At 34.4% G+C, this 27,304-nt stretch overlaps 5 protein-coding genes across 12 annotated transcripts in view; 1 reads left to right on the plus strand and 4 right to left on the minus strand.

Annotated features, from left to right (window-relative positions):
- Window positions 1-2,141, minus strand: part of dyl (transmembrane protein dusky-like) — a 63,752-nt gene extending 61,611 nt beyond the window's left edge. For all 6 annotated transcript variants that reach the window (XM_069110667.1, XM_069110666.1, XM_069110665.1 and 3 more), the window contains exon 1: window positions 2,004-2,141. The gene's annotated coding sequence lies outside the window, so the exon portion shown is untranslated. The remainder of the gene's footprint in view (window positions 1-2,003) is intronic.
- Window positions 1,466-8,226, plus strand: Nt5c (5' nucleotidase C). 2 transcript variants are annotated; one of them, XM_069110675.1, is made up of 8 exons: window positions 1,468-2,138; window positions 3,635-3,810; window positions 4,540-4,767; window positions 5,935-6,075; window positions 6,146-6,303; window positions 6,644-6,830; window positions 6,910-7,050; window positions 7,296-8,226. In XM_069110675.1, exons 1-8 carry the CDS (start codon window positions 1,940-1,942, stop codon window positions 7,650-7,652), a joined length of 1,587 nt encoding a protein of 528 aa, XP_068966776.1. In that variant the 5' UTR covers window positions 1,468-1,939; the 3' UTR covers window positions 7,653-8,226. The 2 variants fall into 2 exon arrangements, with proteins under 2 accessions (XP_068966778.1, XP_068966776.1); XM_069110677.1 differs by lacking the exon at window positions 4,540-4,767 and having other exon boundaries at window positions 1,466-2,138.
- A 1,759-nt stretch (window positions 8,227-9,985) lies between these two features.
- Window positions 9,986-14,493, minus strand: P58IPK (dnaJ homolog subfamily C member P58IPK). Its single transcript, XM_069111980.1, has 6 exons — window positions 12,996-14,493; window positions 12,811-12,921; window positions 12,422-12,621; window positions 12,007-12,332; window positions 11,591-11,934; window positions 9,986-11,329 (listed from the first exon to the last, which is right to left on the minus strand). Exons 1-6 carry the CDS (start codon window positions 13,042-13,044, stop codon window positions 10,911-10,913), a joined length of 1,449 nt encoding a protein of 482 aa, XP_068968081.1. The 5' UTR covers window positions 13,045-14,493; the 3' UTR covers window positions 9,986-10,910.
- A 138-nt stretch (window positions 14,494-14,631) lies between these two features.
- bel (ATP-dependent RNA helicase bel) lies at window positions 14,632-24,303 on the minus strand. 2 transcript variants are annotated; one of them, XR_011173015.1, is made up of 9 exons: window positions 23,964-24,303; window positions 22,003-22,084; window positions 21,057-21,607; window positions 20,485-20,951; window positions 20,104-20,408; window positions 19,722-20,021; window positions 19,342-19,605; window positions 15,294-19,277; window positions 14,632-15,260 (listed from the first exon to the last, which is right to left on the minus strand). XR_011173015.1 is itself a non-coding variant. In XM_069111979.1 (8 exons), exons 1-8 carry the CDS (start codon window positions 24,006-24,008, stop codon window positions 19,183-19,185), a joined length of 2,109 nt encoding a protein of 702 aa, XP_068968080.1. In that variant the 5' UTR covers window positions 24,009-24,303; the 3' UTR covers window positions 14,632-19,182. The 2 variants fall into 2 exon arrangements, 1 of the variants encoding a protein (XP_068968080.1); XM_069111979.1 differs by having other exon boundaries at window positions 14,632-19,277.
- A 377-nt stretch (window positions 24,304-24,680) lies between these two features.
- Window positions 24,681-26,501, minus strand: RpL8 (ribosomal protein L8). Its single transcript, XM_069111981.1, has 5 exons — window positions 26,400-26,501; window positions 25,972-26,119; window positions 25,557-25,698; window positions 25,124-25,437; window positions 24,681-24,914 (listed from the first exon to the last, which is right to left on the minus strand). Exons 2-5 carry the CDS (start codon window positions 26,107-26,109, stop codon window positions 24,735-24,737), a joined length of 774 nt encoding a protein of 257 aa, XP_068968082.1. The 5' UTR covers window positions 26,110-26,119; window positions 26,400-26,501; the 3' UTR covers window positions 24,681-24,734.
- Window positions 26,502-27,304: the final 803 nt, after the last annotated feature.

The following is a 27,304-nucleotide window of genomic DNA, read 5'->3' on the forward strand; positions in this document are numbered from 1 at the left end:
CTCGTAACATCGGCACAGCTATTGCCAGGGTAACGATTACGGAAGACTCGAATATCAGCGGATAGGATCGAGGCGACATATACAGTTACTTAGGAAAGTATTCGACTATTTAGAGAAACGATACACGTTACGAATATTCATACGTACGTATTATTCGTGTTGTACGAAATAGTTTATTTTTAACACTATTAAACGCTGTAACGAAACTCCACTATCGTTTCGGCAAAGTTATATTGGCAAAGTTTGAAACAAGCCTGAAAACGCACACAGATCGCCAACGTATTTATACGGTCAATAAATTAATTATCCGCTATGATAAACTTAATATCGACGAACCTAAATATATTCGATCGGACCATCTTTAACGCTCTTTGCATACACCTTCTACTATCTTTTTTCCTACAATATGGTTTAATAGCTTCTACGCACAGTGACGGATAAAAGAAAGTTTAAAATTGGTACACGAGGAATTTTAGTAACTTTCCCAGCATTAACTCTTATTAAATGTAAATCCATCTTCTAGAATTACGGCTGCCCTTTTGTATCTCTTATCGTACAAACTCTTTTCTATCCGCAACTCTGCGCACATTTTCAAATTGGCTTCGAACTTGACCGATACAATTAGCACAGTCGTGCCTGGTTTGTAGCGATATCTCGAAATGTTTTCCACGCAACACACACGACACACGATAAATTTCGAAATTCTTCGTGATAAGCGTCGAAATACTTTCGCCAGTCGCAGTATCACCTAGTCACGCGCATACGCTTTCCTGCCATTACAATTTACCGTGATGCGCTGCGCATCGAAGAATATCGTCGATTTATGAAATCACGCGCCCACAAGCGACTACGATACTTGGTCCGACCAAGCAGTTCCGCGTTAACCGGTTGAGTTCAAACACTACATTAATTAACTTAAGGATTACCCTTGGAACTGTGAATCGCGATTCGCGATCGTTTCTAACCTAATACCAATAATATAAATATCACCGATAATACCAATAATACCAATAATACCAATAATACCAGTAATATCGATTTCGAGAAACGTCGCCGATCTGCTATCGATCAAAGTAATTAAATAATTGTCATTTTCTAATTATCAACTTTCACATTTATCTCGTAGAAACATATTCGACAATTTGCGAAAAAGTATTTTTCGCGTCGATGTAATAACAACCGACGAAAGCAGATGTTTGTGAAGCTAAGATGATCGATGTTGTTCGCTCGTGCAACGATACGAAACGAACGTACGATATCGAATAGAAAGTTTGTCCGCTACCGATTGTTGACGCGATTACCTGACCACGAATCGGCACAAGTTTAAACTCCAAAGAGGCGCTGCGCTTGGCAACACACCACGTGTCGCATACCAACAGTTACATCTATTTCCGTCTTTTAGGTATCGCCGCTTTCCCCACTTGCGACAGCTGGCCGTACTACGTATCGTTAGACAGCGACGCTGCGCGAAGCGTTCCAAGCTACATGATCGAACCGCAACCGTACACAGTCCCTTCATTCCCTCGTTACGAAGCGAACGCAAAAACGGACAGTGATAGTCGGTCGGACGTGGCGTACGTACGCTTATCGCGCTTCAAACTCGTTCCCAAACCTTCCCAATTAGTCGCTTACAGGCACACAGTATGACGATATAAATAGCGAGTACTTACTAATAACGAGTAAAATGTGTACTTCATAAGAAGAACGTGTATATATAAGAGAGGAGCCCGAATTTATCGTTATTAGAGTTTATCGTTAAGTTACGCGTGCTCGATTACGATTAAGTAACAAGCGGAAAGACAACAAGCGGCCTGACAGGCTCCTAGTGACGTCGAAGCCTCGAACACGCTTACCAGTGTACTATTTCGAATTTCCCGCCGTGCAGAGCGCCAATCGTCGAACATCGCGATCATAGGTGTACACCCGCCAATCGTTCGTGATGCTGCACACGAGGACCCTCGCCGTCGCTGCAGCATCGCCTCTCATAATCGAAAGTGTCTTACCGTCTTGGTTGGTTCGCGTGTCCGGCAGCCATGTCGTACCCAAGCGTTCCGTCGGCGATCGTGCCCTTAGCCGTGGCCAAATATCGCGCAAGGACATGCTCGACAATTACCAAAAGACACGAGAAAAGTACAAGTGTGAGTATCAGTATGCAGACAGCGGCCATCTTATCTCGGCATCCTTCTCAGTTCCGTCACATCGTTCAGCTTTCTATCTTGGTCGAACTTTTACGCGTTCTGCCGCGCGGTTCGTCCGCGCATGCGCGCGCCTCGACGTTTCGATATTTCGATATTTCGATAGTTCGATAGTTCGATATTTCGATATTTCGATATTTTCGTATTTCGAACCGATGCAACTGGCGCGAGACCTTGATAGTCGTCCATTCATGCGGAAATCATAATTGATCTGTTAATGCATCCCCCTTTTCAGGAAGCATTCGATTTACGCTTAATCTCGAAGCTAAATCAGATATACATATGTACTGTACACTGTCGAGTATAGTTCTATCTGTCGCGCGAAACAACAACGATACGACCATATAACAATTGCTTTTTTTGACGAATTTCAAAAATATTTGGTACATTGGATCTATCAACACTTTCCGCTGTATACAGATAGATAGGTAGATAGATAGATGGATAGATAGATTGGAGAGGGGGGGGGAGGGAGAGACAGACAGACAGACAGAGACAATTAGTAAAAGAACGCGGGAGAGACGGGACGAACGGTCGAGCAGAAAAATCTAGGACGGTGAAAAGTATCCTCGTATCAGGCATCCGCGGAACAAAACGAGAGCACGGACTTATCGTAAATCGAAATGGAGAAATAATCCCGTGCGTTATCCTGCCATTTAATTGAAAAGTCCTCGTACGAGGTCACGTGTATGGAGGCAAGTGCATATATATATATATATATATATATACATATATATATGCATATATATGTCCGATATGTATATCATACATCCGTTTGTAAGATAGTCCGAAACATTACATAGAAAGAATAGCGCCAGTTCACTTTTAAATATACGATATATACGATGCAGGAAATGATAAAAGAGACGAAAACTTTAACTCGTGCGTTAAATGTCAAACGAATGTTTTAATATATTTGCATCTAATTGTTTTTAATGAAAGATAAGAATTAGAATAACCTCCGCTTAATTAGTACTCGACTAAATCGAACGTCAATTCCTATTATTTGAGCGATAAAAGTCGTCAACTTTTACGTATCTGCAAAAGTTATCTGTAAAAATTAATTATAACATTTACGTGTAAATAAGTGTTAATTATAATTACGCTATCTAGCGGAAACAATACCACAATCGTAAAATACGATTGTTCCGGTCCCTTTTAGGCAATATATTTCACGTACTTCGTATTATTAGAACTATCGTACTATTGAAATTCGGAGATTATTAGATAAATTGGAATGGAAGAACAAGTATGTTTCCTTGTTAAAGGATTGTATAATTAATAATTTTCTATTTTAATTCCGTTTACTTTTCTTAGTTGCGCCACTCTAGCGAACCGATGATACAAACTGTACGATGGCTCGAGATAAATGGAACTTTACTTACGTTTGTTATGCAATCAGGCTGGCTCGATGTTGATAAGATGAATTTCCTTTTCAGCTAAAAAGCTTCCCCTCGACGTGAATCCAAAAGGGGTGTTTGCCTGCAACGAACTCGACCTGAAAGAGGTTCAAGTTTATGGATTCGATTATGATTACACGTTGGCTTGTTACAAGCCATCCATGGATTACCTGTTGTACAGTCTGGGCCGTGATATGCTCATTCAAAAGTATAAGGTATATAAAGATATACGTTGCTACGTTATGGATATTTTATAACTATAAAACCATCCTCAGCAACTTTCAATTTTTATACTTTCATCTTGTGTGATATATTTCCGTCGATATCGTAATTACGTTATACAACGCGATAAGAAACGAGAAGAAAGTATGCCATGTTTGAAATCTGAAAAATCGTACTGAAAAGTAATTCGTCGTTCTGTTTCTCAAAAAGGTTGCATTATATTTATAATAATTTTTACAAGTTTAACCGTTTCGCTTTCCATACTTCTAATTAAATTTCCTCGCGTTGTATCCTGTGTACTTTATAGCCGTGTAAACTGATTGAAAATATTAAGAAAGGTGCTCGTTAAATTATATTAAATCTCAACGAAAATTCCGATTCTTTAATTTCGTTCGTCGATTTCGTAGGATTTTGCATAAAGATCGACGATCTCTAGTTGTGAGACGCAGTGTACGCGTGATACCCGTTAAATCGATTTACCGTGATATTTTTCACTGGCACGAGGAGACTTCTCGTATATATGTACTCCAGTAGGGAAACGTCCGACAAACTTTCAAACTCGTCGAGACTAATTCGAGCCAGCGAATGAAACTTCCTAACTGGTTTCTGCTCGCGAATTCGGCTCGTCAGCAACAACGTTTTCTCGAAAATCAAGCGACAATTACAGCCGAACGAGAATTTCAATTGAAAGTTGACGCAAACTCGTTTAATCGGCTGTACAGTACCCCGTGGGAATCGGCAACCTCGAGTACAAGAAGGATTTCGCAGTTCGTGGCCTGCATTACGACATCGAAAAGGGTCTGCTGCTGAAACTCGACAGCTTCTTGCAAATTCAATTTGGCGCCGTTTACCGCGGTTTGCATCCAGTACCCGCCGACGAGGTCCTTAGGCTCTATAAAAACCGGATAATACCGATCGCTTATGTGGAAGCGCCTCATAAACATTCTCATGTAAGCATACTCGAATGAACTGGATAATTAAGAATAACGGATCCATAGAGAGCCTGTTGCGTTATTATATACGCCATGTAATATACGCCAACGTTCGAAAGTATCCGATACTACCAAGAAATGCGAAATTACGCTTTCTTCAATGTTGTTTAATCGCGATCTTCGTAGTAATGCATACATTGGCCCGCGAGATTATCGAAACGCTTGTAGGAACCTTTTTTTCAATACGTTTTGTGATACGACTACCATGATTACATCGATAAGGTTCGAAACAAATCCAAAAATCTACGTAAAACTTCCAAGATATTTATTCGATAGATAGATAGGTTTCACGAAATTATTGAAACAGTCGATAAACCATTATACGAGCAAACCTCGACGACATATGTACGTATGTATGGTGGTAATCGTCTGCAGCGCTGTAATATCACGTATTATGTTTAATGACAGCTGTGATACTAATTTCTAAGTGTACATTTCCAATTATCATATTGCTTGTTAGTCTTCGGATTAGTTTCAATTTTACCACTACGATCGTGATAGTTGTATCTCGTTACGATATCAATGAAATTTCAACAAGATTCGTACGACACGTACGATATACGACGTAATAATCGTACGATAATCACTATCGCAATAATAAATAATATATACACGTATATATACACGCGTATATACGAATAATTTGACCGTAGACCTTCTTCATATTTGTCTTATGCACGTATGTACAGTTACTGCTTATTATAATATTAAATTGCCACTTTGCAAAACTTGTCACGTTTCCTGTCTATGTTCAAAACGATAAATGTCATAGTAGATCATGAAACGTTTCAAAGGCGTTTCAACGGGCAAACAAGCATTTCGAATAACATAGAAATACAAACGAAGAATAACACTTACCGGCAACATAAGAGAACGCATGAATTCCTTTCTAATTGTTACGTATCATTTAATCCTCGAATACTTGAAAAACACTGCGAATGAATGGTCTTGTAACGATCTAAACGTTCAAAATCTAAACGTCTTTTGTTTGTTTGCACGCATCAACTTGTATGTTTTTCACGATGGGTATTTTCCAACGTAAGAAAGTGAGTATCGAGCCGTGGCTTTTTACACATTGGACAGATTACGGATTCCCTATGTATAGTTGAAATTCATTTTTCTTAGGATGCACTGCGCCGAACGAAAATGATTCAGCTAGCTGATCTATTTTCGGTACCGGAAATGGGTCTTTTATGTAACGTTACGGAGTACTTCCTTAGAAATCATATCGATTATCACCCCGAAATACTTTTCAGAGACGTTAAGGTAAGACGATACGTTATGTCGTACGTATTGTTTCCATAAAAATGAATATCGTTGATTTTTTATATTTTAGAATTCTGTACAAAGCTGTCATCCTATAATGCATGGTTTGGTAGTACAAAATGTATCCGAATATTTGGAACAAAATAAGGATTTAAAAAGATTTTTCGATCGACTTAAGAAAGCTAATAAAAAAATGTTTTTAGTAACGAATAGCCCTTTTCATTTTGTGTAAGTATCGTGTAACCAACGACATTGATAACCACAATAATATATAAGATACTAAAATACGTACGTGTAGTTTTCCCGTAGCCAGTTTACATATTATTTATCCGTATCCACTATCGTCTCGAATTAATTTCATTTCTTTCCTCCTAATTCGACGAGATACTTTCTCAAACAGAGATCTCGTAGTAAATAGCATCGAACATCTATCGAACTAATATTTCTTCTAATATTCAAATAATAAGATTAATAAAATAAATAAAATGAATATTTTTTGATCGAACGTCAGTGGGCTCTCATATCCCGTTCATTCATCCTATATGCGTATATTAATATTTTTTTATAGCGATACTGGAATGAGATTTTTGGTTGGAGATAATTGGAAAGATTATTTCGATGTGGTGATAGTACAAGCGAGAAAACCGAAATTTTTTACCGAAGAATCTCGACCTCTTCGAATATACGACGAAGTTAACAAAACGCAGCTGTGGGATCGAGTCACCAAACTCCAAAAAGGAGTTATATACCTTGAAGTATGGGTGAAACGTTTTATTTTTCAATTATTTTACTCATTTTTCGATACTTAAGGCTAACGTTCATTTTCAATCTTAGGGCACGGTTAAACAATTACAAGATATGACCGGATGGCGGGGGCATCAAGTATTATATTTTGGAGATCATCCTTACAGCGATTTAGCGGATGTAACGTTGGAGCACGGTTGGCGAACTGGAGCTATAATTACAGAATTAACGGTAAACTTGACATTTGTTGCACTTTTATACGCAACCGACCCAATCCAAACTCATTCAAAATTACATTTTACGTAGTCCGCTATACTTTAGTCTACTATATAGAATATACATCTTAGCGTAGTCTAAATCTAAAAATCTGTAAATGAAGAAACAAATCTTACATTGATATATTATCAAAAATAGAGATTCAAATTATTATTTTCAAAGATCAACCGCATAACAGAAACTATTTCTGCGTGTTACAGCATGAGATTGCAACATTGAATAATCCAAAATTTAAAGAAAATGCAAACTGGCTACAAATGCTGACAGGATTGATCGAAGAACATCAAGATTACGAAGGAACGGATGTGCAAGCGGTACTCGATGAATGGATCAAGGAAAGAGATAAATTAAGGAACGAGATAAAACGAGTGTTCAACGAACAATTCGGCTCTGTGTTTAGAACATATCACAACCCCACGTATTTTTCAAGAAGACTTTTCAGATTTGCCGACATTTACATGAGCTCGATTACGAATCTATTAGAATACGCAACAAGTCATACCTTCTATCCGAGAAGAGGCGTAATGCCACACGAATATACAAGTTATTTCGTATAATACTTGTACATAGCTATCTGTTATTTAAGTTTATGGCCGAAGATAGCCAATGCTTTGAAGCGTGACGGGGGCTTATGGATCGATGATCAAAAGTATTTCAATCAAAACTTCTGTCAATCAAAACAAATGGGACAACAATGTCAAAAATTAGGTATTTAGAAAATTAAAATGCATTTGCATACAATTTTATGTATATAGCAAGAAAATTTTGTCACTGCTTAGTGCGTTAAAATTATGTGATATTTGACGCAAAAATACCTGATATGCATAAATCTACATATGCATCATCGTTATTTCTTTTTCTTTTCTTTTCTTTTTTTTTTTCTCTTTCAGACAATATAACTATCTTGCTCGAAAGTTAATTTATTCAAAATGAATTAACATAAACTATATATACATATAGATGTTTCGTATATGTCGCGTTATTATTTAGAACGTCTGGAAATTCTTGAGAATAAATTTACAAAATTGCAAAAAGTTTACAAAAGAAAAGAAAAATAGAATAGTATTACAAGGAGAAAAATGAGATGATCTACATAGAACAATAAAATGGTGCACTGATTATTCAGCATTAAAAACTGTTCCATTTGAAATACATATTTCTTTCTCCTTATGGCAAACAGATACAGATACTATACGTAATTTATTCAGGTACAAAATTTGTTATGCTAAATGTTGAATGTAACGTTCGGTGTCAAAGTACACGTATGTATATCGTAGATACTATAAAACAGACATATGGAAATTACTCTCTGATATAATAAAGTACAATTCACGCTGAGTAGGATAAAAGAATCAAAAAAGTTGATAGGGTTGTCCCTAATAACTGTAATTTTAGTTTCAGTTTAATTTAGTTGCTATCCTTGGACGAGAATATTCATTTACTTAACAAGAGGTATTACGATATTCGTGGCAATAGTGATGTACCGTCTAGTAAAAAACATATATTATGTACATAATTTTAGCAAATGTGTATGATATTGAAATGTCGGAAAAAAGAAAACCACAAGAACAATTGACCACAACGAAATCTTTCGATCGTAATATATATCACGTCTGAAAATCTGTACAATTGAATAATCTCATCTATATAAGATATTTCGTTTTTGAACGCAGATCGAATATTTTCGAGAATAAAAACGTAGAAATCACTCTCTGTTCGTATTAGTTTCGTCTACTGTAATGTTTTTTCTTTTTTTCTTTTCTTTTTTTTATATATATATACATATATATATATATATAAAGGATTTTACTAGGTTATACGCAAAGAGAATACAATACATCCAATTAGAGTATATCGAAACTACTAATATAGAAAAGAGAAAAGAAATTCCATTTAATATTTTGTTTATCGTAGTAGTACAATAGTATGTTTTAAGATTGTTTTGTTTCCGCTAAATACAACATGTGTTCAAATGTACGTAGATAGTCGTGATAGTTAATAAAATTAAATTTAGACAAAGTTATTATAACCTTCGACATTTTCACTTATGCCATCATCGATTTAGTTTTATTTTCATTTTCAGCACCTCGCTCTTTAAATTATATCGAAAGATATATTTATTTTGTCATCATATTTTACCTTATTCCATATAAATGATAATGAATGGTAACGTTAAAAGATGAATTTTTAGTCTAATTTAATCATTTCTCAAATTTGAATAACTTGTTTTATCATTCCTATTTTAATAAATATTATATAAAATAAATAATAAAGTCAACGAGTATTATTATTATTGTAACTCATATAATCATCGTAAAAAGTCGTGAAAAAAAAAATTAATTCATTCTTCGTTTACGTTATTATTGTCCTTGTTACATTAATAATTAGTAGTAAAATTTATGATATTCTCAACTGCAAATGAAAAGTACAAAATAACATTCCAGAAGAAACGCGGAAATAGTTGACTCGCTTTAACGATTTTCTACATTCGAAACATCATAATGAGAAAGAAAATTGCAAATGATAGTAATGATAAATAATAATTACAGTGATTACAAAACTAATCTCGTAAAAGCGAAATAAATTTCTTTAATTCACTTTTTCTTTTTCTTTTTTTTTTTTTCTTCTTTTTTGCATAAATGAACTATTTCATGACATAAACTAATTGTAATTATTCGAAATTGTCCATAATCGATTGTCTATAATAAACTGAAAATAGTCAAGACCAACCATTCGATGGTAAGTTTAATTAAATCTAGAACAAATATTAGCCATTTAAAGAGAAATTTAGATGGAAATAGATCGATATACGTTAAAATATTCCTAGAATGCGGCAGGTATTTGAGAGCGTAATGTACGACATACGTCGCGTATTTTATAAAGTGTAATATATGTATATAAATTAATCAAATATATTTAAACAAATATTAGAGATACAGTATTTACATAAAGTTCTCTCACACTCATGCGAATACAACACGCACACAGCATTGTCCTACATGTGTTTATTAACATCGAATACAATCACTCCATATCATAATTCCGCTATCCATACCTCAAGTGTATCTGTACTCGATCGTTACATTACCAAAAATGGCTTTAATTGTATTTACTTCATCTAATCGTCGCATGATTTTAAGCTAAACTCAATAATACACAGCCCACCGCTGTAACATTTAGGTAGCAGCAACATTATCGCCGCCATATATCCTATAGTTTTATTAAAATGCGAGTTCAATCACGACTTTCGTTTCGTATGTCAATGATACGAAATCTATGTCTATATGGTATCGATGGTACCGAATATTCACATCGCTGAAAACTAATTATACGTTCAGTCTGCATCAAGTATGTCGTTTATTAGTTATTCAGTAAGTCAATTACTCAAAGTTATTACAATCCATATTATATAAATTATTATAACTAACATATTAAATTACATGCATACGTTATTTACATTATGTATATATTGAATTTCAATAACAGGTTACTGACTGAAAACTGACAATGAGAGGATATTTTATAGTTCGTGTGATTCGAACAACATAATTTTTAATCATGTATTACGATTCGTCATTTATTATTATTATAGTTATTGGTCACTTTTTCTTGACTTACTGATTGATTAACAATTTTCCGTATACAGTCTTCTGATTCAATGCAGATACAAGACATATGACTACCGACGAGGTAGATTAACAAAATTAAATTTCAGCTAGCAAATGTCATATTGCATACATAGCGATTTAATATTTTCATACTATGAAAAATTAGGAATTTTATTTGACCTAATGCCGTGAAAATGAAAAGAATTACTAATTAAAATGGAACTTAAATTGGAAGGGAGAGCCATGGAAGTGATGGAATTCTTGGAAGGGATTGAAACCTTGTTGATGTTTCCCTGATTCAGGATCTAATGGATCTTCTCCTTGATCAAATTTCGCTCTTTTTTCATCGTCAGTCAATACTTCTTTGGCAGCTGCAATGTCAATAAATCTTTTCTCTGCTCGTTTCTTCTCCTCCCCTTCTTGAAAATTATCGGGGTGCCATTTTTGTGCAGCTTTCCTATATGCTTTGATAATATCACGTTTAGATGCCGTTCTTGGCACACCCAAAATTTTGTAATAATCTCGTGATTCAGACAGTTTTTGTCGTTGTTGCGCTTTATGAAGACCTTGCTTCGCCCTTTGTAGACTCATATCAATTTCTAAAGCTTCTTTAAAATCTCTAATCGCTTTTGGAAAAATAATTTTTACGATATTAACTTGTATTAACAACACAAGAGATTCATGTACTATACAACGTGCACGTACAGCTGTATAGTTTTCACGCGATTATCTCTTAAACAAGTCGTCGTGTGAGAATACTCGAGCGAATCAACAAGTCTGGAGTAGAGAGAGTAGTTCAATGTTTAAATTGAAGAACGAAATGTATAGTTTGAAAGATAATCGCGTATCAAAGTTAAAATGAAACACTTTATATAAATAACACTTACCATCGTCAAACATCTCAGCAGCGAGATACGCTTCTGCTCTATCGCAATATACCGCAGCTTCTTTTCTTATTTTTAACGCTTCGTGACAATTTTTTATTGCTTGACTTGGTTCTGAATTACCAGTATAACATTTACAAAGATGCTGATGAGCAATGAAACGCACATTAGCTACTTGCGGTTCAAGTTTAAGTACAGATTGAGCAGAGTCTATACAACTAGCGTAATCTCTTTCATTTTCGTACTCATTCGAATCTGTTAACAGTTTTGCCACTTTCTTAACTTTCTTATAGAATGAAAAACACTTTGAGTGCTCCGGATCGAGTTTCAAACATTCTCGAATTTCCCTGCACGTACATAATTTTAATTATATGAATTAAGATACAACATACATAATTTTACATTCTATTCTTACTTACTTCAAAGATTCATCGACTTGTCCAAGACGATAATGCAAGGTGGCTAATTTTAAAAATCCTTGCATATTATCAGATTGTAACTTGGTTGTAGAACGTACATCAGAAATAGCACTAACATAATCTTCAAGTGCCTCGTAGCATTCGGCTCTACGTTCCCTAAGTTCAGCTGACCATGGACATACTTCGATAACTCTGGAAATTTGTTGCGCAGCTGCTGCATAATCACCATCGATCATTAATCTGTCTATAACTAACAAATCTTCTTGGACAGGTGCTATTTTATATAAGGCATTATAGGCATCTGAATTCTGTGGTTCAACTGCTAACTATAACGAATGAAACAGAAATATTAGAACAGAATGGAAACACTGTATATTAATTATAAGTTTGTGTTTTTAAATAAAAGCGCGCTTACAACATCTCGAAAATCAGCCTCTGCTTTCTCAAATTGGGCTTGTTTAAGCAATACATTGCCACGTTGTAATCTGGCGGAAGTAAAATCTGGCTTCAATTCCAAGACTCTATCAAGATCAAGGAGCGCAAATTTGGCTTTACCTAATGCTAGATAAACTGTGCCCCTTTTATAATATGTTAGATAGTTATTTGAATCTCCCTCTATAAAAGCAATATATATCAAGATTTTAAGAAAATTTAATATATATATATATATATATATATATATATATATATATATATATATATATATATTTTTGTATCTTTTGTACATTTTATTTTTTATAAATCTATCGCAAAAATTGTCTACAAGGAAATATATTAAAATAAACGCTTGCAAACAAGACTTACCAACAGCTGCATGATAATGTGACAGTGCATCCTGTAACTGTCCTTTTGCTAAAAATTCTCTACCTAATTCCAAATGTCTGTCAATTTCTAATTGAGAAACACTCCCAATCACTGGAATACAAGGTTATTAAGTATTACACTGCAAAATACTTATATTAAAGGTATCGTAGGTTAGGATTATTTACCATCCAAAGACAGATCCAATAATACCAATAATAAACCACAATGATACATGACTGAATAAAAAACTGAGCCACGATAATATGAATATTTTAATACATAAGAAAACAAACTTGCTGGCTTTAGAAGCCTCTACCTAACCACCCGATAACGCAAAACTGTTCAGCCACGCCGCCATTGCGATCGTGGTCTTATACGATTGGTCCAAGTTACTCCCAACAGAATTGGCGTTTCGTCATCAGCGGTTACGATCCCCTGTATTCCAGTTCCAGATAATACACCTACCATATAAAGATACCCAACTAGGATTATCTCTGCTTCTTAAACTATAAATTTATCGCTAAAAGTAGTTTATCCTTTACCTAGACCTTATATAAATTAATGCTCTAACCTTTTGACCCAACTAAAAATTCTATTTATAAAAATATGTAACGAATAGAAAATTGTTAAAATCAAGAAATTCGCGTGTGAGAATTCATTTAAAATTTATTTGCTTCTCTAAACATATTCTTCTCTTCTCTTCTAGACATATAAAATAATAAAAATACGTACATGAAAATTATCTGTGTGTGGTCAATATGTATATTTTTAATAGTGATTTAGGATATTTTATATAAATTAATATTTTTCCATACCCATGAAAACTAAATATTTTATAGTAGTTTTCATCATGGATACGAAAGCGAGAACACACAGGTAATTATCCTACTGAAATTGCATGAATTAAAAATTGTACGGTATAAAAGATTATGCAATTTTTTTATGTTAAAATATAAAAAGTAAAGAACTACTGACGCATATTCGCAAAAAATAGTAGAACTGTGGTGCAAAATATCTTGACAATGGCTTGTTTGAAAAACGATGGAACATTTGAATTTTCATGCGAACAGCAGGGTAAAAAGGCATATATACACGCATATAATGTATAAAGAGAGACTCTACAATGCATAATCTTTCCTTTCTTTATTATACGATTCATTTAATAGAATTCTCCTGTCACTTTGCATAATACTATAAATAAACGAATGAATCACTAAATGAACGACGTTTAAATAATATATGTGATCCATCGTCTCTTATGAGGTATTTGTAACAATATTGACACTCTACAATCATTCTTCACGGAACACACATGTTGCTTTACCCAAGCGCAAGAAGCACATGCTATCCACAATGCGACCGTAACTTATTACTAATGAACGTCAAGTGTATATATATTACGTATATATGTATATGTATATGTATATATCATACACTTTATAAGGTTAAGTTGACTTCCCTTTTAAATTTCAGACACTTTATTTTTATTACTTCATTCAATAGCCGTACGACGTACAGTTGTTTGCAGATTTTTTTCCTACTTCTCGTATTTTTCTCGGTTCACCTAATGTAGCGTGTAAATGTGCAATTATTAATTAAGAGACCGACAAAATGGTACATTCATCGTTCCGTTTCTTAACTCTTTCACAATTTTGCCATTTGCTCGCCATCTCAGTGAAGTAGATATATAGCAGTATCATTAGAGTTACAAGTGAATGATACAACGAGCGTCATTCGCCGTAGAAAAATGAAACACAGCCATTGAGACTCGTATTGAAAGCGCAATGTTATTGTGCTTTCTGTAGTTTGTTCTTTTCCTTCTTTACTCTTTTCTTTTCTTTCCTATTTTCTTTGTTTTTTTCTTTTCCGCTCCTCTATACACGTCTTGTCTGCGTTCTCGATTCAACGACAAGCGACGCTTCTCGATTAAATAACATTCATAAAAGTTAGAAGACATTTTTTTTGCCATCCCACCTAGTTTTGCCCACGAAAATTTGCCACCTACGCGTGTGCTCTTCGTTTTCTATCTCTCCCCCTTCTCTCGTTTTCTTTTTCTCTCGTTCTCTCGTTTACTTTCTTTCTTCCCCCTGCCTCACAATCGTCTCACGCGCATACGATAACTCAATGCTTCTTTTTCTTTTTCCTTTGAGTATTAGTATTTTATCGTTTCTTTTTACCTTAAACAGAAAATTGCTCGAGGTAGACACACAATTAGCGTATATAAATCTTTTTGTTTTCCACCAAGAGCAAATTGAACAAGATTCGAGTTTTCAAACACGCGCAACGTAAAAAATTACGAAAGAAAGAAAACTATGATCTACCGCACGCAACAATTTTATTCGGTAGCAATTTACGTTTACCGATTATATTTTCTTCTTTTGTTGACATTGTTGCGTGTTGTACAGAGTAACATATGGCTTACAATGTTTCTCTCTCTCTCTCTCTCTCATCTATCTATCTATCTATCTCTCCCTCTCTCTCACTCTCCCTCTCTCTCTCTCACTCTCCCTCTCTCTCACTCTCCCTCTCTCTCGCTCGTATGTGTGCTTTGTAATTGCGCATTCTTTTCGTAATAATGATTGCAGTCACAGTCAAACGCCACTTTTTTTACATAATATGTAATGATTACTATTCGTAGCCCCTCACATTTCTTCGCACTACACTTTAATTGATCTTTGTCTAATCATTCCACTCTGCGTAGATCCATAAATGTTTTCTAAGGCTGCTCGTCCGATATACTTTAGAGGACCAAACAATATTTAAAGGTATTTGTACCGTACAAATGTGACTGTCCTTTCGAGAGATGTAACATAAAAAATAAATACTTAACACACGTTAATAAATAGTCTCGTTTATTATACCACTTTCCTATTTCCTCTAAAGATGCTAATACGTCCTAAATCATAATACCGTGCTTGAATTTATACATTTACCAGTTACGAAACGGTGGACATCTGACTATCGCACAAATATATTTATCAATCTTTTTTTTTTTTTGTTTTAAATATGAAACATACGACAATAGCTACACATCGTTTAGACTCGATCACGATACTCGAACACCTGTTGGTTCACAATATACGAAAGGAAAGAAGAAAAAAAAAAAAAAAAAAAGATAATAATACACATGGAATTAATGACATTGTGATTGCTCGGCGGTCAACATCACTCTGTTATGTATAAAAATAGCGTTATAACTAGGAGAGAAACAAGTATGAAAATACTTTCGTGTATAGTTGTTACTTGCATAATCTCTGTCCACCACATTATTCGTAAATGAACATATTACTTCCAACTGCACAAGACTAATAACTTACACCGACACGTCATATGTATTCGTTGCCTGAGTGAACGATTGGACAGTAGAATCCAGAATTTCTCCGATTTCATATACATAGCTATAGAAATTTTAACGGGGGGTCTGTCTACAACAGAACACTGTCAGAGACGATTGCGGGTTTTTATCGATTACGAATCTCGCGAAGAAAGGAGAGGAAAAAAGAGATACATAAATATGCGAAAGGAAAAATTCGGGATAATAGTGTCCAAAAGTCACCTATTTTCGTTTTTTTTTTTTTCTTTTTTGCTTGTTTTCACCTATCGCAGTAAAATAACGCAACGCAATACAGCAAAGCCGTTATGCAAAGTTTGCGCATATAGTACCACCTACGAAATCATACGTAAATATTTTTATCGAAAGGAGACGAAATAGTAATAGTAATAGTAATAATAATAATAATAATAATAATAATAATAATAATAATAATAATAATAATAATAATAGTAATAATAATAATAATAATAATAATAATAATAATAAAAATAATACGAACAATAGCGATAGTGGTACTAGTGATAGTAATAATAGTAATATTACGGCATGATCTACTATCTCTTAAATAGACTAAGGTCTAACTGAACAATTGTGCCGTAAAATTGTACACTATATTAACAGAAAAGTGACCGATCACTTTTCGTTGTGAATTCTTCTTGTAATGTTCTTGGCAGGGCCTCCGAGTTGATAAACGGACTCGACGATAAATCAATCATATTAGAATTTGAAACCACACGCATCAATCATGGTCGGAAGCCAACAATATTATTCGTATAACACTATTTGAAAGTTCTAGTTGAAATAATTATTCCCCGTCAAAGAGGCATTCACACCTTGGTCCACTGTCACACGGCATACGATTCACGCACGCGATTGCACTATAAATCTATTAATATAACAGGTATAAGTATGACATGTCTAAAAATCCTGTCAGTTGTCACACAAATTGAATTTGTACTTTTTCTCACATAGATTAGGTAAGAATCCGACATGTTTGCACAAAAGATATCGACATTCTATAAAGCCCTACCAACATCATCAATCAGTAATGACGCGTTCCGCCGTTATTATCTATTATTAATGCGCGTTTATTTTAAGTAGAAACAATGCCCCAAAAACGTGTTTTTAGGACTGTAAGAGGCTAGCGTTCAGCCCTCCCCGATCGGACAACAGCCACGTTGTTCTTGATGTTCTATTCACTTTTAACGACTTAATATTTCCATCCTCTGCTCAAACAACTGAGCTCATGCTTTCTGGACATTCAATGCCGATTAATTAATACATTTAATATTTGTATTTCGTTAAATTGTTCATTTATCAATTCGCATGGAAATTGAATGTCACAAGATCGTTCGGTATCACAGTCGTTTTTCAATTATTTTAATGTTTATGTATTTACGAATATTACTTAGTATGTATATATATATATATATATATAGCGTACTGATAAATACAGTTATAAAATATGAGTGCGCCTTTATGCATCCTTATTTTCAAAGGGCCAGCTTTTTGTATATTTTTCTTCCTTTTTTACCCCCTTTTGTCTTGTAAGGTTGAGCCAACAAACAACGTAATGTATTTTTGCTCTTTGTTCTTATCTCTTTTGAAGTTCCCTTCTGTAACTGCAACCGTATATTTTTACCCGTTTTTTCTTTTTTGTGTTCTTTTTCTTTTTTTTTTCTCTTTTTTTTCTGTGTGTGTGTGTAAGCTTTTCTCGTTCTAGAGCACTCGCATTCAGTATTGCGATCTAAGATTTTGACCACCATACCAATTTTACAGGACAACGTCTTTGTTACGTTTAGAAATTCTAATTAGAGTACGTTAAAATTCAGGTACAAATATACCTGACGTTTGCTGAAAATGTTCAGCCTACTCTAAATACAATGACCCAACTTTTAAATAAAATAACTCTTCGAATCAAAAGAGTTACAGAAGCAAGAAGTTTACAGCATCAGACTTTTAAACTTACTTATATATTAACAGGACGTGACAGAAATATAAACGAGATTTCTAAAAGTACCTTAAGACGTAGCCTGTGTGTCCTTTTCATAACATCAAAGCTCTCGACTATTGAACACTTAACGCGATTTAGTCGATTAAACCATGATATCGCCGGCGCAACGTCGTCTGTGTCTGGGGACGGCAAAACAACAAAGTACCATTCGTCGCTGGACTATAGTAAATTTAAAACAGGAATCGTGACGAAACCTATGGCGATGGCGATATGGCGTATCGTAGGCGCCTAGTCAAATATAGATGCGTTAAAAACGAAGTAAGAAGGAAAATGGCGCCACTGGTATTAAATTAAATTACACAAGGTACTGGCCATTCAGGCGAGAATAATAAAGCACTTGTGCATTTAAAGCTCTATGATTACACGAATCTAGACGCCACACGATTCTCGAAGATACGCCCACCACGTCCTTCAAAAATTTTAATAATGAAGCCACAATGAGCCCCATAGTCTCGACAGGAGTTCTAAAAAATTTCACTAAGTTTCTTCTCACCTACTACGCGTCACATCGTTATACCGTAGCTAGGCATTAACGCGACTGTTCCATTTGATTCATTAATCAATATACTATTTGTGTTGTTCAACACGCACGGCAACGAAACTTTGGATGGATCCTATATTTCTCTCCAATAGCTGACAAATCCTGATAACTCTTTCCCTTCAAAATCAATTCATCATCTTTGGTATCGTATGATGAATTCCTTTCACAGTTCCTAATGCTGAAGATTGCATTCTGGACTTGTCAATCGTGTTTCGTCGCACGCGAATAAAAATATTTATGGAATTGAATAAACACAATTATCTGTTTTCTTTTTAGTTTGAAAATTGTAGTGCACAGGCAGTCAGCGAATGTGATTTGTTTATACGTGATACTGTCTTTTCTTGTGTATACGTATACGCGCGCAAATACGTGCGTGTTGTACCCGATGTGTATGTCGTACGTGTCTTTCTTACATATATTTGAATTTACGTGTACAGATAGTAATAATGGTAAAAGTGAAAATAGAAATGGCGATAATGATTTTTACTTGTCCCACCAATCAGGATCATTACCGCTGACATTGTTAGCAGAACTATTATACGGGCTGTTATAGTTACCTCCGTAATTGCCATAACCTCCTATAAGAGAGAGAATGATTTATACGAAATTTTCATTAAATTACAATAATGAACATTTACGAACCTCCGTAACTGCCAGGCCTATTGGAGGAACCATTATTACGGGCAGATCCGGAACTTGGTGTTTGACGATAATCTCTAGCACCAAACCCGCCGCTAAATCGGCCTTTAGTACTCCCAGCCCGACGAGATCCACCTCCAGAATATCTCGCTTCAGAGAACATATCGTCTAACCAAGGAGGGAGTTCCTGATTAGCTTCAATTAGAAGAGATACCAAATCGCGCACCAAGTTAATATTCTTGCTGTTGAAGAATGACGTTGCTAAACCTATCGCACAAATTACATTTGTACTATTATTAAACATCGGATAACAAAGGGTAGTAAATGCGTGTAATAATATATATATATATATATATATATATCATAAAGTAAAAAAGACGAACCTAAATTTCCCATACGACCAGTACGGCCAATTCGATGAACGTATTCTTCAACATCTCCCGGTAAATCAAAGTTGATTACGTGCTTCACATGTGGAATATCAAGCCCACGGGCAGCAACAGCGGTAGCAACAAGTATCGGCGCTTTACCAGCTCGGAAGCGACGCAAAGCTTCTTCTCGTTCACGTTGTGTTCGATCACCATGAATGCTAGTCACCGGATATCCCATATGATGTAAATATTCTTCCAACATATCTGCACCTTTCTTTGTTTCCACAAATACTAGAGTCAATGACTCAGCAGCTAAATTAAAAAGATAATTGTTAAAGTTATACATGTAAAGTATACACGTATTACACAATGTTTCGCAATTTCGATTACGTACAAGAATCTGAGTAGTTGCCAGCTTGAAGAAGGTCAAGCAAATAAGAACGCTTATCATGTTCTTCCACCCATACAATTTTCTGAGTAATATTTTCAGATGTAGAACCAACACGGCCTACAGCTAAAAAGATATAGTTACTGAGAAAGTCTCTTGCTAACATTTGAATTTCTTTTGGAAACGTAGCTGAAAACATAAGTGTCTGCCTTTCCCCGGTAGGAGGCATTGTGTCCTCCTGGACTATACGTCTTATTTGTGGCTCGAAACCCATATCCAACATACGATCTGCTTCGTCCAATACTAAATATCTGAAAAGAAAAATTAAACATTATACACTATAAATTAGACGTTCGAGATTAATGATAACAGAAGTTTTATACATACCGGCAATTATGCAACCCAATTTTACCTCGCCCTAACATATCTACAAGGCGACCAGGTGTTGCAACAAGAAGATGACAACCACGATCTAATTCTCGCATTTGATCTACAATGTTCGAACCACCATAAACAACAGCAGGACGCATACGTGATCTATATGCGAATTTCCGCGCCTCGTCATATATTTGCGTAGCAAGCTCTCTTGTAGGTGCTAGTACTAGACCAAGAGGGAAATGTTTACGCTTTCCAGAAGTGTTGGCTGGAGGTGCACGTGGCCCGCTTTCGTAAATCTGATTTAATATTGGCACTAAAAAGGCCGCTGTTTTACCAGACCCCGTTTGGGCACAGGCCATAACATCACGGCGCCCGATAATAATCGGTATCGCATATTTCTGTACTGGCGTGGGTTTATCATAACCAGCCAAAGTAATGCTATTCTTTATTATCTCCGTCAGCTTAACTTCGTCAAACTATAAGAAGAAGTAAGATCATAAGATGCGTAAAAGTTGATACGACTCATTTCTAGTTATAAACTATATGTGCGCAATTCAATTATATGCAATTTTAAAACTTACAGATGTGATGTGTGGAGGTATGTTATCCCCAGTAGCCTCAACTGGGATATCCTCATATTTACTAAAGTTAATGCCAGTATTGCCGCTACCAAATAGCTCCACCTCCAATCGCTCATCTCTGGAAGTGGGAATTGTCCAGTCGATTTCAGAGTTTGTTCTACCTCCCTCTCTATCGTCCTTCCATCTACCACCCATTCTGTGATCGTTTCTGCTCTCTTGCCAGCGATCGTTTCTAGGTTGATCCTGCCAACGATCATTTCCAGAATTAATTTGGCGATCTCGCTCTCGCTCTCGGTCACGGTCAGAATTGGCATATCTATAATCTCTTCCATTTTCTTGATTGGCACTACGTCTGTTGCGCCCACCAAAATTCCCGAAATTTCCAAAGTCGACATCACGAGAGCGCGTATCTCTGTAGGCTGAACCACCTCTTCCCCTATCACGATCTCTATCCCTTTCCCTTTCACGATCGCGATCTCTTCCTCTATCTCTATCGGAATATGGTCTTGAGTTGGAAGAAAAATGGTGATCACCGCCAGAAGGCGCGTTACCTGTGGGCAAATTAATATTACAGTCCTTATCTTCTCTTTATTATTATTATTATTATTAATTTTTTTTTTTTTTTATTATGATGATATGAGACGAAATCGTTTAAATAATAAAACTTTTTATAAAATAGCACTATACAAAGAAGCTCTACTGACTCATATATCTTTTCAGTAGCAACATTTTTTAGATACTCATCCAATATTTGATATTATATTTGGGTGTTTACAATACAAATTCTACATACATACTCTACATAAATAAACTAATAGAAGTAGTGAATGTATAACATAGTAGAAAAATCAACAGAATCATTTCAAAATATGATATTATGTATATATGCACATGCAAATTAAAAATAAAGCATAGATATAATGTAATAAGAATTTAGAAGACTCACTTCCAGATTTATTTCGCAAATGCGGTGCTACGTAGCGACCCCCACTTGGTTGGCGGGAGCCCTGCAAGTCCAGACCAGCTAACTAAAATATAAAGTACAAATATTTTTAAATCTTCTTTATTCGTAATATACAACAGTAACGAGCGAACTCTGGATTTTTTGATAATATAACACGTAAGTACTTTAATATGAAATTATTTAAATGAAATTGTCCAAATATAAATTGTTATATATGTACGCAAACACATGATTTGTTAAACCAAAATATATCAAGGAACACTTTATTAATAATACAAAACATATAACTGGAACAAATTAAACACAAAATCAAATTTGATTAGTTATTTCAATTAATTTAAAATAAGTAAAGTAATTAAATATAATTTAATTGAAAAAGCAAATATAAACTATAAATATATATGTTATTTAATAAACATAAAATTATATTATATACAGATAAGCAGTTGTTTAAAAATTGGTTCTAACTATCCCTTAACAGCATGTACATCATTGTTTACAATTCTTTTAATCATGCCTATTTACTTCCTATTTCTTTATCACTATGAAAGGTTTGGTTATCATCTTGCATTTCACTGACAATTTACATCACGGCTTTTAGTAGCCAAGAGACTGATACAAGAAATAAGTAAAATATCATATTGACAAAATTAAGTAAAATACAAAAAGTAGCAAATAGATCATGTTTAACAACATACATGAACATAAATAATTATAATGATATATATATATAATAAGACAAACTAGTCTTTGATCCAATATACAAAGTTGATAAAAGATATTTCACTGAGGTCAACAAATATTATTCGTCACATGTTACAACAATAAAGACTATAATGACAACATATAAAAGAATCCCTACGTTCATAAAATAAATGTATAGTGAAAAGAAATTTTAAAATGATGTAGCACTTTTTAACGAAGTCAATTTATTTATGAAAATAATATATGAATGAAAGTAAATATGAGATAACTAATAAAATTTATTGTTTGATTGACACATCAAGAACAGATTTAGTTTGTATATTACTTTCTATTTTTAATAACAATTATTATTATTAAACAATTATTAAATATTTTGTCAATTTCCAGATCTGAATCTATGTACGCATTTATACAAGGAATCGAAGACAAAATTAAACAGCGTCCGATTGATGAAAAAGAAAAAAAGAAAAAACAGACCTAACTATCGAAATAAAATAACCACGGGAGAGATGTATCTTAAATTTAAATACTAGGAAACAAACAGAACGTATACCTATTTGATATTTATATGCTGTCATAAATGTTACTATGTATGTATATATGATAATATATAGAAATTATTTTATAGGGTATATGCTGAAATTTGTCACTAAAATGTATGTATCTTCTTGTTCTTATTAATAGAATATCAAACATATTGCTTGTCTTTGTTAGATAATGAATTATTTACTGTTAAATAAGCAATTATTAGTTTAAAACTCATATCACATCTATGACAAATTTAAGCAGTGTGGATGTTGTTCTCTATTCCTTAAGCAAATGGAACTTTTACATCCGGTGTACCCTCAATTTTATACGGAATTATGTATTATATGTAATTCATCTAATCATAAGAATTTGAACATGATAGAAGAGCAATGTTAGAATGCGTCACGGCACGAGGTTTGCTATTCCCGGAATTGGTTGCCGCCATTACAAAGCTGTACGTCACAAACCAACCCGACGATGATCCAAGTCTACAAACTTTTTAATGCAGGAAAGATGTAAGAACGATTGATTCGCAGAAATGTAGGTTATAAAATAATACTTACGGACAGTCACGCACGATTATATGAAGAAAATTTTTGGGACGGTATAAGACAACAAAAGATTCGAGTAGAAAGGATAAAGAAAGAAACGGTAGATTGGAACAAGGCTTGGCCTGTCAAAAATATAACAAAACCGCTAATTTTCTTTACCTGCTGCTCTAGACCTGATCCATTCTGGTTGGCTGCATTACTCATATTACTCCGCCTCGGTGCGTATTTTTCGTGGCTCTGCCGCAGAAGCTCTTTAGCTATTTCTCACCTAGACAATCACTAAGCAAAAAATTTCAATTGTTCGTTCCTTTTTTCTTTCCTTCCGTTTCTTGATGAGCTAAAAACGAAACTTGTCGACTAAGTCAAGTATTTAGAATTACAGTTTCTGCCTGTCGATAATTCGATACAAAGGAAATTCGAATACTGGCTACGATGAAAGGCCTCTAGCCACACTTGACGTCAACGCAACAAAAATGGCCGAGCGCCGAAATATCGCTAGCAAAATGGCTGACGACTAATATCCGCCGGATATCGACGCAACTAAAAGAGCATACTTTGCTGGACAATTTTCTGTTTGTTTACCATTCCTACTACTCTAGCGTATTAAAGTTTAGAACAAAATTTACGGCTTATACATGATGTTAGAATGGAATCCACGAACACATTGTATTACTTTTCTAATTTATTATCGGTTGGTACCCGTGTACGACATATTGACTACATCCAAATTTCATACCAAATTGTTACGCTAAATTCACATTCCACTATTGAATATACTAGAAAAATAAAACTATAAGATTACCATTCAATACTTTTGTAAAATAAATCTTTCAATGACATGAATCGAACGGCAACGTGAATAATATTACGACAGAATGATTTTTTTAAACATTTTATTGTATAAGTCTCAGGGTTTAATCAATCTCTAATCTAATCGTCTTTCTTAGTGTCGGTCTTTCCACCACGAATTCTTCCTGTACGACGAGCAGCAATAAGACCGATCTTACGACCGGCGCTAGTTCCACGTTTAACTGTGGATGCTTTACCAATATGTTGATGGTTACCACCACCATGAGGATGCTCAACTGGGTTCATAGCAACACCACGAACCTGTAAATAAGGAAAGATATTACAGACCCAATACCGTGATGCCACACCATATTATAGATATCAAACTGTAGGCTTGCTCAGTTCAAAGATTTTCCACAACAAATTGTTCAGGTTTCAAATGTCTAAAAACCATCATCGACAAACATTTTTCTAATGAAACGTAAAAATCTGCACATATTGTATTTAGTAATGTAAAAGATAAACTGTACCTTAGGCCAGCAATTTCTCTTTGCCTTGTACTTGTGATACGCTCGACCAGCTTTAAGAATTGGTTTATCAATACGTCCACCACCAGCAACAATACCAACCATTGCTCTATTGTTAGATGGTATAACCTTTTTAGCGCCAGATGGTAATTTCACTCTAGTTTTTTTTGTATCGGGATTATGAGCTATGACTGTAGCATAATTTCCTGAAGCCCTCGCCAATCGACCTCTGTCACCAGTTTTTTCCTCCAAATTACAAATAATGGTACCTTCAGGCATTTGGCCAACAGGCATCACATTTCCAATTTGGAGATTCGCTGCAACATAAAATATTCTATACTATTGATTTATATCAATACTTTTTCCATATTTCTTCCATTTATAAATAATTCAATGCATTCTAAATAATATATCCTGGCTAAAGTTCTTCGTTTACCTTTCTTCCCGCAATACAAAAATTGTCCAGTATACATTCCTTCGGGAGCAATAAATAATTCTTTACGGGTTTTGAACTTGTACGGATCTCTGAAATGAACAACAGCTAATGGTGCTCCACGGCCAGGGTCATGAATGATATCCTGCAAATGCAATCATTTTTAACAGAAGATAGTAATAAACTTTTTATAGTATAATTTTATAAAAGCGCATAATAATGTCAGAAAGAGCCTCTAGTAGTTATTCATCAGATGTCTATTCAGAAGTAGACAAACTAGAATTCATCATGAATGTGAATATAACTTCTAAAAAAATGAAAATACAGTAAGAATCTACAGTAAAAAGGAAAAGTGAAAAAAAAAAAGAAAAAAACAAAGTTAACTAAACATATTATGAAATAAAAAAATTGAACAAACCTTCACAACACCTTTGATGTAACCATGTCTCTCGGAGAAATCCAAGGAGCGAAGTTTTGGTGCTCCCTTTCTCCTTTTCGTATGGGATCTGAAAACAGATCCAGCTCCTTTACGCTGAGCACGAATCACTCGACCCATGGTTTAAATCCTATACACAAAATTACATAAAACGTTAAATTATTTTGCTCTTACAATGCTAGAAACAGTGAAAAACGTGACACTATCTGTTATTCTCGTAGCGTAACGACATAACCTCTAAACGATACAATCAACATTTAACTTAATTTTCTTCCTAAAAACTAAAATATTTACAGAAACGTCTACAAAATTAACAAATGTGTCCTAATAACAATTGTTTTATAGCAGATGCATTTTATTTTCATAAATTTAAGAGGATTTTAAATGTAACATAATCACGCGTCACATACCGACCGAACCGATGTCGAACAAAGAAAGACACAACCGGAAATCACATCAACGTGTATAGTTTAAATTGGTTGCACTGCCTGCCCCGCCGAAATGTTTGATTTTAAAAACTGAAATGTATCTTTGACGAAACGATACTTGATATAGATTTTATTATAAAAATAATAATTTAATAATTGTTAATTTTATAGTGTGTGTGTGTGTGTGTATGTGTGTGTGTGTGTGTATAGAAACTCTCACTTGTGTTAGTTATCAATACCAAGAATACTTAGAGAAACGGATGTTCCGACTATTGTAATGCAAGCATGCAAAATGTGTAGACGCGTTTGCATAATATTCTCAAGTTTAGTTTTAATTTGTGTGTTTGCTTTAATTTTATCAAAATAATTTAAATGAAAAAAATAATAGTATGCTCATTCACTGCTTTCCTTTGTTTTTCGCAGTTCATGTTTTAGGTGATATTGAAATATTTTCTTTATCAACAAAATTTTACAAAATATGATTTTTCGTAAAAACTTAAATTATTCCAACCAAATTATACCAATTTAATTTAAAAGCTGACACATATTAATGATATATATTACAACAATAAAACTTTATCACTATAAAATATATGTATGTGGACATCAATTTATCAACTCATACATCCTGTAATAAGGATTGCAGGACTTCCTGGATCATTATTCCGTTTAGAGACTGATTCTTTTGCACGTGGAAGGTGAAATTAATGCCACAAAACAGGAACCACCGTGTTTCCAACTTAATATTAATTAACGACAAGAGAATTACAAGATGCGAAGATTGTAATGTAAGATTTTTGAACATATTTACAGTTACGTTCCCGAATTCTAACAATGGATATCCGGCATTAACATTTTCGTACATGGGGGGCGGGCGGTTTTAGTAT

This window comes from Bombus flavifrons, chromosome 4, assembly GCF_040668555.2.
Source record: "Bombus flavifrons isolate JBK064 chromosome 4, iyBomFlav1_principal, whole genome shotgun sequence".
NCBI lineage: Eukaryota > Metazoa > Arthropoda > Insecta > Hymenoptera > Apidae > Bombus > Bombus flavifrons.

Bases quoted from the DNA above. Each gene is read 5' to 3' on its own strand.
- Nt5c (XM_069110675.1), top strand. From the start codon at position 1,940: ATGCTGCACACGAGGACCCTCGCCGTCGCTGCAGCATCGCCTCTCATA. The intron at 6,076-6,145 runs GTAAGACGATAC...TTTATATTTTAG, and splicing joins TACTTTTCAGAGACGTTAAG to AATTCTGTACAAAGCTGTCA. The intron at 7,051-7,295 runs GTAAACTTGACA...TGCGTGTTACAG, and splicing joins CTATAATTACAGAATTAACG to CATGAGATTGCAACATTGAA.
- P58IPK (XM_069111980.1), bottom strand. From the start codon at position 13,044: ATGTATCATTGTGGTTTATTATTGGTATTATTGGATCTGTCTTTGGAT. The intron at 12,922-12,995 runs GTAAATAATCCT...CTTGTATTCCAG, and splicing joins ATTGGATCTGTCTTTGGATG to TGATTGGGAGTGTTTCTCAA. The intron at 11,935-12,006 runs GTAAGTAAGAAT...ATGTACGTGCAG, and splicing joins CAAGTCGATGAATCTTTGAA to GGAAATTCGAGAATGTTTGA.
- bel (XM_069111979.1), bottom strand. From the start codon at position 24,008: ATGAGTAATGCAGCCAACCAGAATGGATCAGGTCTAGAGCAGCAG. The intron at 19,606-19,721 runs GTTCGTCTTTTT...TTTGTGCGATAG, and splicing joins TGGTCGTATGGGAAATTTAG to GTTTAGCAACGTCATTCTTC. The intron at 19,278-19,341 runs GTTCGTAAATGT...TCTCTCTTATAG, and splicing joins TAGGCCTGGCAGTTACGGAG to GAGGTTATGGCAATTACGGA.
- RpL8 (XM_069111981.1), bottom strand. From the start codon at position 26,109: ATGGGTCGAGTGATTCGTGCTCAGCGTAAAGGAGCTGGATCTGTTTTC. The intron at 25,699-25,971 runs GTTTGTTCAATT...TTGCATTTGCAG, and splicing joins ACATCAAAGGTGTTGTGAAG to GATATCATTCATGACCCTGG. The intron at 25,438-25,556 runs GTAAACGAAGAA...TTTATGTTGCAG, and splicing joins TTTGTATTGCGGGAAGAAAG to CGAATCTCCAAATTGGAAAT.